This window comes from Neoarius graeffei, chromosome 6 (assembly GCF_027579695.1).
Source record: "Neoarius graeffei isolate fNeoGra1 chromosome 6, fNeoGra1.pri, whole genome shotgun sequence".
Classification (NCBI taxonomy): domain Eukaryota; kingdom Metazoa; phylum Chordata; class Actinopteri; order Siluriformes; family Ariidae; genus Neoarius; species Neoarius graeffei.
Genome location: NC_083574.1, coordinates 31,665,161 through 31,680,128, shown reverse-complemented (window position 1 = coordinate 31,680,128; position 14,968 = coordinate 31,665,161). Strand labels below are relative to the sequence as shown.

Genomic DNA, 14,968 nt, shown 5'->3' with positions numbered 1-14,968 from the left:
ACTAACCTTAAAAAACTTAAAAACACATACCTTAAAAACCTTAAATACTAAGGTGTATATTGAAAAAACAAGGCCCAATGTATTCAAAATAATACGCAATACACATCTTGCTTGAACATACTGGATATCATCAGCTCATTAACACATAATACGTTCATAATATAATATGAGGTAAGTGGGCACCATGCCCACTTACTACTGACATCCCTCAAGCTTCAGTCCTTGGTCCACTTGTCTTCTCCCTCTAGACCCAACCTTTCGGTCTGATTATCTCTGCTCATGGTCTATCCTACCACTGCTATGCCGATGATACCCAACTGTTTCTCCCTTTTCCTCCTTCTGACATGCAGATCTCCACTCGCATCTCTGCTTGCCTGCATGACATCTGGAGCTAGATGGACGACCATCACCTGAAGCTCAACCCAGGGAAGCCACAGGTAATCTACATTCCTGCTCCATCCTCTTCACCCCTGGACACTATCATCTCCCTGGGGGACATCTCTAGGTCACCTTCACTCAGTGCAAAGAACCTAGGGGTCATGTTCAATGACAAACTCTCCTCCTCAGCGAACATCACTGCAGTGACCTGGACGTATAGATTCCCCCTCTACAACATCTGAAAGATCCACTCTTTTCTTACTGCCTACTCTACTCAGCTCCTGGTCCAAGCACTGATCCTCTCCTGCTTGGACTACTGCAACTCTCTTCTTGCTGGCCTTTCAGCTTCTGCCATCAGACCCCTGCAGCTCATCCAGAATGTTGCAGCTCACCCTGGTCTACAACCTCCCTTATTCTTCCCATGTCACCCCTCTGCTTGCTGACCTATCGCAGCTCGGATCAAATTTAAGACATTGGTGCTAGCTTACCAGGCTCTCAAGGGGTTAGGACCAGCATACCTCCAGAGTCTGATCCACCTCTACACGCCAGCTAGATCCCTATGCTCCACTATTACTGGTCGCCTGGCCCCTCCTCCTCTCAGCTCTTGCCCATCCCACTCAAGACTGCTGTTTGTCCTGGTTCCCCGTTGGTGGAATGATTTTCCCAGTGAGGTCAGAACTGCCAACTCCCTGACCACCTTCAAGCACAGACTGAAGGCTCCCCTTCTTCGCTGCCCACTGTGTAACTGCGTTTTGGTCTAGACCAACCCAGTCTGTGTGCTGTCTAGCCTGGGGTTAGCTGTTTCAAGTTCTCTATTTAGTTGTACTTTATATGGTTGGCTTGTTTCCTTGGCTATTTGCCGAGTATTGATACTTCAACAGCATATTACACTAGGTACTGTCGTCACATGTTCAGCTGGCACTAGAACTTTCTTGTCTAGAAGTTCAGTACTTCATGCACATGACTTTTGCACTCGTTGTTCGTCACTCTGGAGAACAGTGTCTGCTAAATGCCATGTAATGTAATGTAATCTGGTTAGTAAATAAAATAATGAACACAGAGATTAACTGGCATAATGGTTCTTGGCTAATCAGATGGGATCGACCCTTCATGTTCACAGTCATATTATTGGATAACGAGGAATCTAACTGATACAAAAGCAGCACTCTTAATCACTCCTACCAAGTGTGAGTGAAACAATAGGGAACAAAATACTCTAATCAAATAGTTTAAAGTAATAAATATCAAAACAAAACATGGTTTTCTGAAATTTCCAGAAGTCCCACAGAAATGTTGGTACACAAATACAGCAATTACTGTAACTACAAGTTATTTATCAGACAGTAGTGAAGAATTTATTAAATATATGCTGTATATAATAAGTCACCTGAGTTAAGGATCTCCAGTCCATGTTGGCACTACCAATGTAAATGTGCTTCTTATCCACCACCCAGAACTTAGTGTGCAGCACACCAGATGTTAAATGCTGCATGTCTACATCCCTCACATCAGCACCTTAGAGACACAACATACAACAAAGCATTTAACATGGCTACCAAAAGGGAAACAGAAAACTTTTCCAAAAAACAGCTCTATGATCTTAACCTAGATTTTGTTACATATATAAAGAAATGTTTTTAAAATGTTTCAGGTTATTTTTTTATGAGTGTAAGCTGTGCTTGATTTTTGTGGCATGTTTCTTGGGCTGTTTCAAATCCCAACTCTTTGTATGCAGATTTCTTTGATATTTCAACACAAGCAGGCAGGCACAAATAAATGGAGAGAGACAGAGAGAGACAATGGGGGAGGGGGGGTTAACAATCCTTTATTTAACCATTTTGTATGTGTAGTGATTATTTCATTTGTAAAACACTAACTAATAAGAATTCATACTCATTGGGATGGATGGATGGATGGATGGATGGATCCAAATAAAATGGTGAAAAAAATGTAAAAGTATAAGGAGTTAAAGGATATGGGACATGAAACATAAAAGCACGCTATATCAGTTTCTTTCCATTAAAAATATGAATTAATTGCATCAACAAATACAAAATCATCTATTAAATTCAGCAAAATCGTTATATTCGTGATGATTATATGGCATTTCTGCTCGACTTCCGATATGCATTTTTTGCAACCGGAAGAGCCGCTGTCATGTGATCATACGTAACAAAAACTTTCGGGCACAGCACAAGCGGGTAGATGAATGGAGAAGTGGATGACAAGAAAATTGTTTTTATAGTCTTTAACGTACATTGGACATCATGGTGTATTGTGCTGCTTATGGTTGTAATAATTCCAATGGGAAATGCCTTGGAGTAAGTTTTTTTGCATTCCCCAAGGACCCGAAGCTGAGGAAAATGTGGGCTCACCTGCGCATGCGCAGTAGGCTTCGCGCATGCGCAGTAGGCTTCGCGCATGCGCAGTAGGCTTGGTAGGACAAATCCAAGAGGTAGGATAACTTTACAGAACACCTGTTGAAAAAACTTTGCACCTACTGTTTCCCACAAACTGTGTTCGGACCATTTCACTGAGGATTCTTTCAACATTAATACTCAGGTACTGAGCGATATTAATTCATGAAACATGAAACAGGAAGTATAAGGATGAGAAAAAAAAAACAGTTTAAATCGGGAAGCTGCGCACATTTGCGCCAGGCTGCACAAATGTGCGCAGCTTCCCAATTTAAACTGTTTTTTTCTCATCCTTATACTTCATGTTTCATGAATTAATATCGCTATTTTTTTTTTTAATCGGATCTGCGCGATTCAGCCGTGAAAAAGGCGGCATCCGCCGAAAGGCGCGCTGTTTGCAACCCTGCACGGAGGCCAGGGGACAGGGCAGGAATATTTTTGTTGATATGAGTGATCCGGTGCGATTTCGCGACCCCCCTGTTGAAGACCTCTGCGCTAAGCGACTGAAAGCCGAGGTAAGGATTAGTATTATAATTTTGGGTGTATCAATTATTGATTATCATAATTCTGACTCGTTTCGCCATTTTGAATGTTTTCATCTCGGACTCTGGAAGCATTGTATCTCAATCAATCTCGAAAAATATCAGCAAAAAAAAAACTAGCTTGCAACGGACTTTAGCTAGATCTATGATGAACTTTCAATGTATGATACAAAAATAATACTTCTTTCAACAGATCATTAGCCTTTGAGCAGAATTGTTTTTAACTTACCAGGAAGTGTTATCCAGCCGACCACTTTCAGTTTCATGAGGGCTGAATGAACTCTCACTCTCAGAATCATCTGACCCGTCAGAGTAAAGACAAGATCTATGTTCATGTGAATTTCCAGCTATCGGTTCAAACTGATAGGGTCTAACTTCACATCTCTGTGAAACATCGGGAATATCACTGTCGATGGTGTCCATTTCAGTAACCTGTTTACATTAGATTCCCAAGCACTGGCTCCTTGGAAAGTTTTTGTTGTGTCACGGGTCATGTGACCACCTAGCTCATTAACGAATCCTTGTTTTACGCTGATATATAAAAAAACTTGAATAATGTAATGATTTTCACATTTTTGACGCCCTGCAGTGATTTAGATGGCATTTCTTATGTCCTTTATACATAATTATGCCCAGGTAAAAATCCATGTCCCATATCCTTTAAGACCAACTATCTACCCCAACTTTACATAAACCCCACCACACTTCTGAACACTCTGATGTTATTCGTTAGTTTAAAAATATATAATCCTGATCCAGGCTGCTAATAAAACTTTAAAACATTTACTGTGTTGCCAAAGTATGCGCCTTTTCACTTGCTTTTTCGAGTTTTCCAAATGGCTAGTAAAGAGAGACAAAAAAAAACCCCAGAGCGTCAGCGACACAGTAGCTCACACAGCCGCACCATGAGAAACTAGACTTGTTTATAATTAACTAAATTGTTCTTCATGAGAACAATTAGAACAAATACAGTAGATCTTCCAAACAAAACAATCAGAATCAAAATCCATTGAAAACTCAGGGAGGAGTAGCAATTTTTGTGAATTGTGGACGGACGGACGGACGGCGCACGACAGCAATAGCTCATCGCCCTACGGCTGGTGAGCTAAAAAAAAAATGAGAGCAATTGTCTACCAGCTAGCTAGACAGAGTGAGAGACAGGTAGAGACAGGCAATGTTGTACCCTTCTTTACTCCAAAACAATAAGGAAATGAAAAATAAGTAATAAAATAATGAACATGAGCTGCTGAACACTCATGTGGAGTGAGAACTCATCATAGCTCAACACTGCTCATTACTGCTCGAACGTCAGGCTGTGTGAAATGGACAGACAGAAACTGACCAGCATTAACAAGTTGCTGGATGTCATGCTGTGGCTGATTGTCCCGAAAAGTGTTCACAGCGATGCGCACTGAGATTTTCCCAGAAAGCTCTACAAGTTCCTGCAGGATCTTCTCACCCTATAAAACACACACAGACACACACCATAGAATTATGCCAAATATTACAGAGAATTTTATTCCTCATCTGATAAGCCTGTGACTATTCTAATTACTATAATTATGCTAATCATAATGTATTATTCTGGAAGAAAGATGGAAATACAGACGCAGAAATAGACAGAAGAACAGACAAAGAAAAAATACTGATAAATAGATGAAAAAGAATACACAAGCAGAAAGATAAACAGGTAGAAAGACAAGTAGACTAACAGAGAGCAGGCAGGTAACTATTTCAGATTTCATAATTGTATAACATCGTTCCCAAAGTATCCTTGCCTGATTGGCTGTGGGCTCGTGTGTGTGTGTGTCCTCGTTAGTGAGGCTCCAGTAGAATGAGGCAATGTCCAGACTGCTCTGTGCCTCTGACAAGAGACTCAGCCACGACTGATAGATGGATGGATGACCAACAGACGAGTTGAATTCTACCCCCACTGGGATGCTCTCTACCAGAACCAGTCTGTAAAACACACACACACACAAAATCAATATATTATAAAAACACATAGCTGAAGAGAGGATAAATGTCTAAAAGTACCACTGAGGGAAAAAAAAACAGGGTAAAAGAGTTTTAGAAAGAATGCGTGACAGAAAACACAAATTGAGGGCAGAGATACAGTTTTACCTACAGAGGGCAATACTATCCAGATAGACAAACAAATAGAAATAAAGATATAGTTTTACAAGTGTGTGTACAAGGTGCATCCTATAAGCATGTGTGTGTGTATGTGTGTTTATTTTCTCACCTGCAGGCATCAGTGCAGGTGTGCGTGATGGGAGGATTTTTCTTCAGGCCAGATGATAAGATTGAGGGCAGAAGGAGTGTTTGGAGGCTAAACATCACGAGCAGCAAAGCAGTGAGACAGGTGATGATCAAAATACACCTGTAATACTACACAAACACACAGACTCACACAGTGTTAAATGGACATAAAATAAGCAAGGACACCCCCCCACACACACACACACACAGAGTTTTCAACCCTAAAGCTGAAGACCAGCACATGCATCCACTAAGACGTATGAAGTTGCCATGTAACAAGGCGGCTAAACACGAACCAGATGCAACTGACTATAGTCGCTCTGATTAACATGGGAGACACCGAAAGTTCTTATTACACACAGATCTCCATAGTGTCCTGATAACTGACAATGTTACACTGGCCACAATATTCATAAATCCTTTGTAGAAGCATTCACCCACCCACACACACACACACACACACACACACACACACACAAACACACACATTCCACTTCCTGAATGTGTGTAAATTTACACACAGTTAGGCTAACCAACATAAACCGTGATTGACTGAATTTAAATCATATAATTTGCATGGATAACTGCTAGATATGTAAAGATTCACCCAATTCATGATTCGATTCATGATTTGATTTTCCCACAGTATTTCTGAAAAGAAATTAAATAAAAATTTTATTACCAAAAAAAGAAACATTTACTTTCCTATTCTTTATCAACTTAAATATGCCTTTTATTAAATTTAAAAAATGCTTCCTTTTCTTAAAAACAAACAGTAATTATTTGAGCATATTTGTAAAGGTTGGAAGAAAATATACATACAGGACAATTTTTCAATGGAATAAAAACATGTATTCTATTGCCTTCTACATTACATTACAGGCATTTAGCAGACGCTTTTATCCAGAGCGACATGCAACATACCCAGAGCAGCCTGGGAAGCAGTTAAGGGTTAGGTGCCTTGCTCAAGCAGCCATTCCTGCTGGTCTAGGGAATCAAACTGGTGATCTTTTGGTCCCAAAGCTGCTTCTCTACACATTAGACCTAGTGGGTTTCATTCATTTGGTTTGATAGTATGCAATATTGTCAACATATCGCTTATCCTACGTGTATTACGTCACTACCCAATGGAGAATAAGCCTTGAATGTGGATTACGATGTTGCATGGCTGTCAAGACATGACGTCACAGGTCGCAGGGCTAGAAGTTCGTGAAAATTTGCAGGAATCTGTTTGGATTCTCGCAAAACCATTTTGCGAGAATCCTGAGAATCCAATAAAATAATTTCAACAACTTTTGTGTTTGTTGTGACTGTGTGTACGAGTTTGAATTCTTTTCACAGGCAGTCAGTTGGCCTCCAACTCAGCCCTCAAACCACAAATACAGTACCAGTTACAGTAATTAAAATACACATATTTATACACACTATCAAACTCATTATCACTTTATTTCACTCCTTAATCATCAAGTCAACAACTGAAGAATGGAGCCAAGGACAACATCTTCAAAAGCCTGCCGCAAATACAGTAACTGTTACAGTAAACATTACAATACACAGAGTTATTCACAGTAACAAACATCACTCTATTTCAATCCTTAATCATCAAAAACTGAACAATAGAGAACATCTGAATGCCAGAAACCTAACTGCACCAATGTGTCAGGGTCATGCCAAACTATCATTTAGTTTACTCTGTCTCATCACTGACAGCTGAGTCTGAATCATCATCACTACTAGCAACCACACTAGAGTCAGGGTCAGAATGCACAACGGCATATAAGTCAGTACTGGCAGAAGTAGAGCTTGCACTGTCTGTGACATTCTGGGGTCAAGCCATGGAGGATCTTGTTTATGTCTTTTCTCATGTCAGTAACCTGTATTTTTGTGTGTTTATCATATATTTATTCATTTCATTGGTCTTGTCTTTCTGATTTCGAATGACTGCACTAGTGTGTGTGTGTCAGACTCCTGTATAGGCTATATATCATTATATGTGTGACGATCATCAACCGTGAAACAGAATGCCCACCGTGCTTTGATTTTGTCATAGTGCAGGCTGCATGTCTTACACCTCGCCTTGACCACGAAATCGTCTTCAAAGTCGAAGTCATAATTGTCTAGTAGGTCATCGCCCCACACCTGTAAACCGCGCCGCGATATTCTTTTCATTTTTTCAACGGATTTTGAGGTGTTTGGCTGACTATCACTTGAGCTGGAGTACGCCATCTTGTTATTCTTGACAACAAAAGCCACCTGGCGAGTACTCAGCGGACTAGATGCAAGCGACACCAAGTGAGTGAAACACACTTTGCACACGCGCAGAACGTTTGTTTATCGAAACTGTTTGTGGAATTTTTGTGTTGAAGTGATTACTTTGATATTTTACGATAAAATTACGATATTTCTTGAATATTTTGCGCGAATCAGTTGAGATTCGCCTGGGGAACAATTTATGTGAATACTCACGCGAATTGATTCGCAGATTCGCGCCAAAATTCTAGCCCTGCGTCAGAGACATAAATCTTCTGTTCCAGCGAGCGACTGTGACAATTTGTAAACAAACATGGCCGCCAGGTTTGCTTTGTTAAATACCAAAGATTTTGAGAGAATTTTGAAAGAGAAAGATACATTGAACACCTGAAAGTAATGTATAATAATAATAATAATAATAATAATAATATTGGCTGGCTTTTTTTCGTGGTATATCAGATATATTCCATTCAGTTAGCATGATATTGAATGAGTCAAAGACGAGTCTTTCTCTTTCATGTTTATCTGTAAGCAGATATTTATTGTTTAAACCAGACATTTTAAGGGTCAATGTGCTTAATAAACTTATGAACATTGTACTACCTCCGTTTGCTTCTCTTTTCTTTTGCTTTCAGCACTCTGTAAAGAGAGAAGAGAAAGAGCACAATAGCTCTTTCCCATTTTAGATATGTGTGTGTGGGTGGGGGCATTAGGGCCATTTTACTTCCACCAAGGGTGATGTCACATGCATTTTTGCTATTGTATATTATTGTGACTAAATAATACAATTACGCAACTACAGCTAGGAAAAACTGTGATTACACAGCCTGAAAATAATTGTGATTCATTTTTTATTTAAATCATCATAAATTTGTATTGCGATTTATCATCGCACAATATATTGTTATGTACTTAATTAACACACTTTTGTATATTGAATATACTGTCAGTTTAAACTGCTTATTTAGTATTTATATTTACAGTATTTAGCAGATGCCCTTATCCAGAGCGAATTCGGGACTATAAAGCAGTTCTATATTAAAAACATCATGCTAGTTCACGAGGTCAGGGACGAAGTGTAGTGTGTTATACCATTCAATAAAATTTTGTGAAACTCTGGTCATTTTACAATATTAGCATTTATCACAGGATATGTAAAATAAAAATGGATGAAAAAAGAGGATGAAAGGTGGCATTTAAATCAGTTTTTTTTGGTACCTCATCATCGTTTCACACCGTGCAACATTTTGGATCCAGCACATCAGCCAAGTCATTTAAAACTAACTAGACAGGGACACTCTAACGAGTGCAAACCCTGCCTTTTCCCTATTAAAATACATTGGGCGAAAATTTCGAAGTTCTGCCATGACCTTGACCTTTGACCTCCAAAATTTAATGGTTTCCTTCCTGGGTGATTGGCAACACATGTACAAAATTTGGTCCAAATCGATCCATTGGTTCTTGAGATATCTTGCAGACACACAGACAGACAGACAGATACACACACACACAGACTGACGCAGGTGAAAATAATAACCCCTCCGACTACTGTCGGCGGGGTTAATTAAAAACAAGAAAAGCACTCAGAGAGCGCAGACCTCCTCCAAGAATCCTTTAAAAAATTCCGGGATCCAGACAGTGATCCGGATCACCGCCAAAATTTAATGGATTGTTACTTGTGCCTAGTCACACCTCTGGAAAAAATTTCAGAGCAATCTGTTCATAACTTTTTCCGTAATGTTGCTAACAGACAAACAAACAAACCAACGCTACCGAAAACATAACCTCCTTGGCGGAGGTAATAATAGTTTCCCTGTGTGACGTGCTGATCACCTGGGTACAGCGTAAATGTTTTTTTCTCCCCCATTTTCATGCAAGACCTTTTTCTTTTCACCTCAATTTACATGTAATTCGTTTTTTCCATAAGTTGTCTCTATATTTTAACCTTTTCAGGTGCTACACTGTTAAATAATATATTTTCATTGGCATAGATGTGTGTCAAAATAACTTTTACTTCTACCTCTGAGAAAGTCTTTTTTGCTGTTTGCTTGTCATTTCAGCTATGAGTCCTTTGTCCTAAATGGGGTTTTGTGGGTGTCACCAAAAGCTAGTCAACTGTGCTGTGCACTTTACAGGCAATTAAAAAAAGAATATCAATGTTTCTGAAAACTTCTGTAAAACCGGTGGACATTTTTTTCGCTCAGTTTCATGCAACTTTACTAAAAGATTCATAACTGAGGACCCATTCTGTGTGCATGCAAATTATACATGTAAATGAATCTCCAAAGCTTCTCTGTCAAATGTATTTTATTTATATTGCATTCTTTTGTACCTTTTGAGGTTTCAGAAGACTCTCTCCTTTACTCGACTCCACCTCAGCCATCTGAAGAGAAATTAGACCACCAAATTAAAACACAGATTGCAAAAATGAACAAATTATATAGGATTAATAATAATCTCCTGGTCTAATAACCCCCTGCTTATCTGTAAGCAGATATTTATGTTTAAACAAGACATTTTAAGGGTCAATGTTCGTCTTATTCAGTACTTTATTACACACACCGCATTCCGTGTGTCTGAAATCATTCACGACTCACTATACAGCAGACTACATAGTGAGTTCACCATTTTGTAGTGCTGTCAGAATGTATAGTGAGAATTATTACACCCTATATAGAGGACTCATAGTATCCCACAATGCACCGTGAAAAGTAGTGTACAATCAATGGTCACTAACCAAGCAATATATACCATCATGCATTGCGGTCGTGCTGAAAGAAAAAAAAGTGTGTTTGTTGGGGTGAATGAACGGAAGAAGAAACACATTATAAACGGACATTCAAGTACAATTAAAAATAGTAAGAGAATAAAAAATAAGCTAAAATAGAATAAGACAGATAAAATACAAGAATAAAAGTTACAGTGCAGAGCAGGGAATTAATCAAAAGCCTCAAATTTGATTTAATAAAAGACAGCAGCAAAGAAGAAAGTATTCAGCCTTGATTTAAAAGAACTGAAAGATGCGGCAGACACAAAGTACTTTGTATTTATTAATGTGGGAAATACGCTCAGTATAATATGCATTTATCACAAAAATACCTGCATGTATTTATTATTTTGAAAACCCACTAGCCAACTGATCTGGCACGCTTTAATTGTGCGGCAATAATGACATATATAACGGCGCAGAGGAGTAGTGTCCGAAAGTGGGTTTTTTTTTTTTCATTTTACCAATGAGCTCACTATATAATCCTCTATATAGAATTCCCTAGATAGTGAGTAGGGAGTAATGAATGCGTGAGTGATTTAGGATGCAGCCATTGTCTCATTTCTACAAGGGCCTTAAAAATCTTCAGAGATTTCAGCTGCAAATTAGGTTATTTGTCAGATGATGATTTTTGATGGATAACACAAAAAAGTCTTTATTCAGCTATCTAATCTACATTAATCACACTGGAGTTCTAACATTTTATTACAGTTGTCTATTGACAAAAGGATGAACTTCTCCTGTTCCCAAATCACAAACACACACCTTGTAAGTGCAGCATGACTGTAAGAATGAGAATCAACTTTGGATTTTCAAGTCACATTATATCGTCATACCAATACATTGTCACAGCCGTGATGCAGTCATAGAGACCCTATGAGGCTTTAGACTCTTAAATTGGAAATCGTGCAAAACTGTACCTTTTCATATGCAATATCAGACTTCATGTTTGCGAACATCACCAACACATGGGAGGCAAAACAGGAATCAGGACTAGAAGGAGAAATGTCACAAACAAACTCAGAAATCAAGCAGGCATTTTAACACACACTGCAATCCATGCAGTTATAATATTTATTTGTGTAATCTCTTGCTCCATATTTACAAAGAGAAAATTAAACTAAAATTTTCAATTTTTGTGTTATACTAAAATGGATAGAAATTGACACATCAATAAACAGCTAGCAGATACACACTGTTATGCAAATATGATTTCCCTACATTACAGAAATAAAGAGGCTGCCTAAATAGGTAGAATTTTTAGGCAGAGATAAAGAATATCCGTCAGAACAGAAGCCACTGAAAGGACAGATGTCTTCTACAGCCTTGCTTAGTTTACCTTACTAAAAGTCAGTAATTTGTCTCCATTTTAAAGAAGCGTTGTGTGTGTTCTGCTCAGCAAAGGCAATTCTATAATTTAAATGGCAATCTACAGTTTCAGTGATCCATCCTAATGATAACGTGCTATGACAAAACTCTTCAGTAATTATTTTGATTTAAGAATTTAATACTGATGCCTATACAGAACAAGATGTATAAGAAACATCATTGGATGCACACTCTGGGGCAAAAAACAACAACAACAAAAAAAGGGCCAACAACAAAAAAAAAGAAATAAAAAATTAATAACTTAATTAAACTGAAACAAAATGCAATACATAAGGAACAAAAGCATGAAAGAGTGTTGTGGCAGCGGGGGCATGGTCAAGCGTTGGTCTGTGACCGGACGGCGGAGTCAGGGAACTGCACCTGATATCTGTTAATCTGTGTTTGTGTGTCTTCCTCAGTGACCGCGCCCTATATAAGGAGAGAGAGAGCAGAGGAAGGGAGCTCTCTCCCCAACCAGGCGACTTGTGTGTGTGTGTGTGTGTGCACGTGTGTGGCTGGGAGAATAACTTTACATTGAAAAGTGGAAAATAAAAGAGTTTTTTTGGAACTCAGTTCTGGCCTGCCGTACTTCTGTGCTCCACCCACCCGCTCTCATACTACAGTGGTGCCGAAACCCGGGACTTGGAGCACAGAGGAGAACAGCCCCATGGAGTCCTCCCCCTTTGTGGACCTGATCCACACCCTCACCACAGCCCAACAGAGCCAGCACCAAGCGCTGATCGCCCTCCGAAAGGAGCAAGAGCAAAGGTTCGAGGCCTTGGTGCTGGAGCAACAGGAAGATCGTCAGGCGTTCCGGCACCTCCTCGCGTCAGTGGGGTCCACCACCTCCACGGGCCCTCCCCACCTCACCCTAATGAAGATGGGCCCGCATGACGACCCCGAGGCCTTCCTAGCGCTCTTTGAGCAAGCAGCAGAGGCCTGGGGCTGGCCGGTGGAACAGCGCGCAGCGTGCCTCCTCCCCCTGCTAACGGGCGAGGCGCAGCTGGCCGCGCTACAGCTCCCTGCCGACAGCCGGCTGGTCTACGCAGACCTGCGCCAGGCCATCCTCCAGCATGTGGGCGCAACCCTGAACAACGCCAGCGCTTCCGTGCTCTACGCCTAGAGGAGGTTGGCCATTCGTGTTTGGCCAGCAACTCCAGGACGCCTACCGGCGGTGGCTGAGGGCTGACAACTGCGACGCCGAGGGAATCATTGATCTGGTGGTACTGGAGCATTTCATCGCCCGGCTGCCCGAGGGGACCGCGGAGTGGGTCCAGTGCCATCGCCCGGCGTCGCTGAACCAGACCATTGAGCTGGCGGAGGACCATTTGGCGGCTGTTCCAATGGCAGGACAGCATGTTTCCTCTTCTCCTCTCTCCCACTCACTTTCTGTTCCTCGTCCTCGCCCTGGTCCCCCACCGCGGAGGCAGGGGCCGGCTCTACCCCAGCCGGCCTGCCGCACCCGCGGTGCCCTATCATTTCCCGCTTCCATGTCTGTCTCCCCCCCCCCCAGGTGAGCGAGCCCCAGAGCGCCAATGCAGAGAGAGAGCCTGGGCCAGTTTGCTGGCGCTGCGGGGAGCCAGGGCACCTCCAGCATCAGTGCTCGGCAATGGAGGTGGGTGCGGTGGTCTGGATCCCCGATGCGCCAGGAACCGCCCTCAATCGGGCCGGAGCGTATCGCATAACGGTGAGTGTCCAAGGGGATACGTATCAGGCTTTGGTGGACTCCGGCTGTAATCAGTCCTCAATCCACCAAAGCCTGGTGCAAGATGACGCATTGGGGGGAGCACAGTTGGTGAAGGTGTTGTGTGTGCACGGGGATGTTCACAACTACCCTTTAGTGTCGGTCCACATTCTATTTCGAGGGGAGAAATCTAGTGTAAAGGTGGCGGTTAATCCTTGCCTTACCCACTCGATAATTTTGGGGACTGATTGGCCGGGATTTCGGGAATTAATGACTCATTTAGTGAAGAGTGGGTCCTGCTGTAGCTCAGCAGGGGGAGGTCCCAGTGTGGCATTGGCGGGAGCAGCTGTCACAGAGCAGTCTACGTCATCTCTGCGTCAGAGTGAGGAGCCGCTGGCTCCTCCTCCCTCTCTCGGGGAATCCCTCGCGGACTACCCGTTAGAGCAGTCGCAAGACGAGACTCTGCGGCATGCGTTTGACCAAGTGAGAGTAATCGATGGTCAAACGCTCCAGCCAAACGCCACCCCGTCCTTCCCCTATTTCTCCATTATGAAGAATAGGTTATACCGAGTGACACAGGACACTCAGACTAAGGAGCCGATTACACAACTTTTGATCCCAAAGAGCTGCTGGGAATTGGTATTCCAGGCGGCTCACTTTAATCCCATGGCTGGACACTTAGGGCAGGATAAGACACTAGCCCGAATAATGGCCTGGTTCTATTGGCCAGGGATTCGTGGCGATGTCCATAGGTGGTGTACGGCGTGCCGCAAATGCCAATTAGTAAATCCAGCAGCCATTCCAAAAGCGCCTTTGCGCCCTCTGCCATTAATCAAGACCCCATTCGAAAGAATTGGGATGGATCTCGTCGGGCCATTAGATCGGTCAACACGAGGGTATCGCTTTATTTTAGTTCTGGTGGACTATGCAATGCGATACCCGGAAGCAGTGCCTCTTCACAATATCTCAGCACATAGTATTGCGGAAGCATTTTTCCACGTCATCTCCCGAGTCAGAATCCCCAAAGAGATTCTGACTGATCAAGGCACTTTGTGAATGTCACGCACACTGCGCGAACTGTATGGGTTAATGAGAATTAAGCCGATCCGCACCAGTGTTTATCACCCACAAACGGACGGTTTAGTCAAACGGTTCAATCGCACCCTCAAGAACATAATTAAAAAGTTTGTACGCGAGGACGCACGTAATTGGGATAAATGGCTAGAACCCCTGTTATTCGCAGTGCGAGAGGTCCCACAAGCCTCCTAAGGGTTCTCCCCATTCAAATTATTATATGGGC

At 41.7% G+C, this 14,968-nt stretch overlaps 1 protein-coding gene across 7 annotated transcripts in view; it reads right to left on the bottom strand.

The window, feature by feature from the left end:
* pld3 (phospholipase D family member 3) overlaps window positions 1-14,968 on the bottom strand; it is a 62,682-nt gene that overhangs the window by 32,453 nt on the left and 15,261 nt on the right. For 5 of the 7 annotated variants that reach the window (XR_009654876.1, XR_009654878.1, XR_009654877.1 and 2 more), the window contains 6 exons: window positions 11,537-11,609; window positions 10,182-10,232; window positions 5,583-5,728; window positions 5,116-5,296; window positions 4,680-4,797; window positions 1,766-1,893 (listed from right to left, as the gene is read on the bottom strand). Coding sequence is in view for 4 of the 7 variants with exons in the window: in XM_060923565.1 (XP_060779548.1) it covers window positions 1,766-1,893; window positions 4,680-4,797; window positions 5,116-5,296; window positions 5,583-5,728; window positions 10,182-10,232; window positions 11,537-11,609 (697 nt within the window). In the remaining 3 variants the exon portion in view is untranslated. Of the gene's footprint in view, window positions 1-1,765; window positions 1,894-4,679; window positions 4,798-5,115; window positions 5,297-5,582; window positions 5,729-10,181; window positions 10,233-10,586; window positions 10,621-11,536; window positions 11,610-14,968 lie in introns of all 7 variants that reach the window. The other 2 variants (XM_060923566.1, XM_060923567.1) reach the window with 1 other exon arrangement.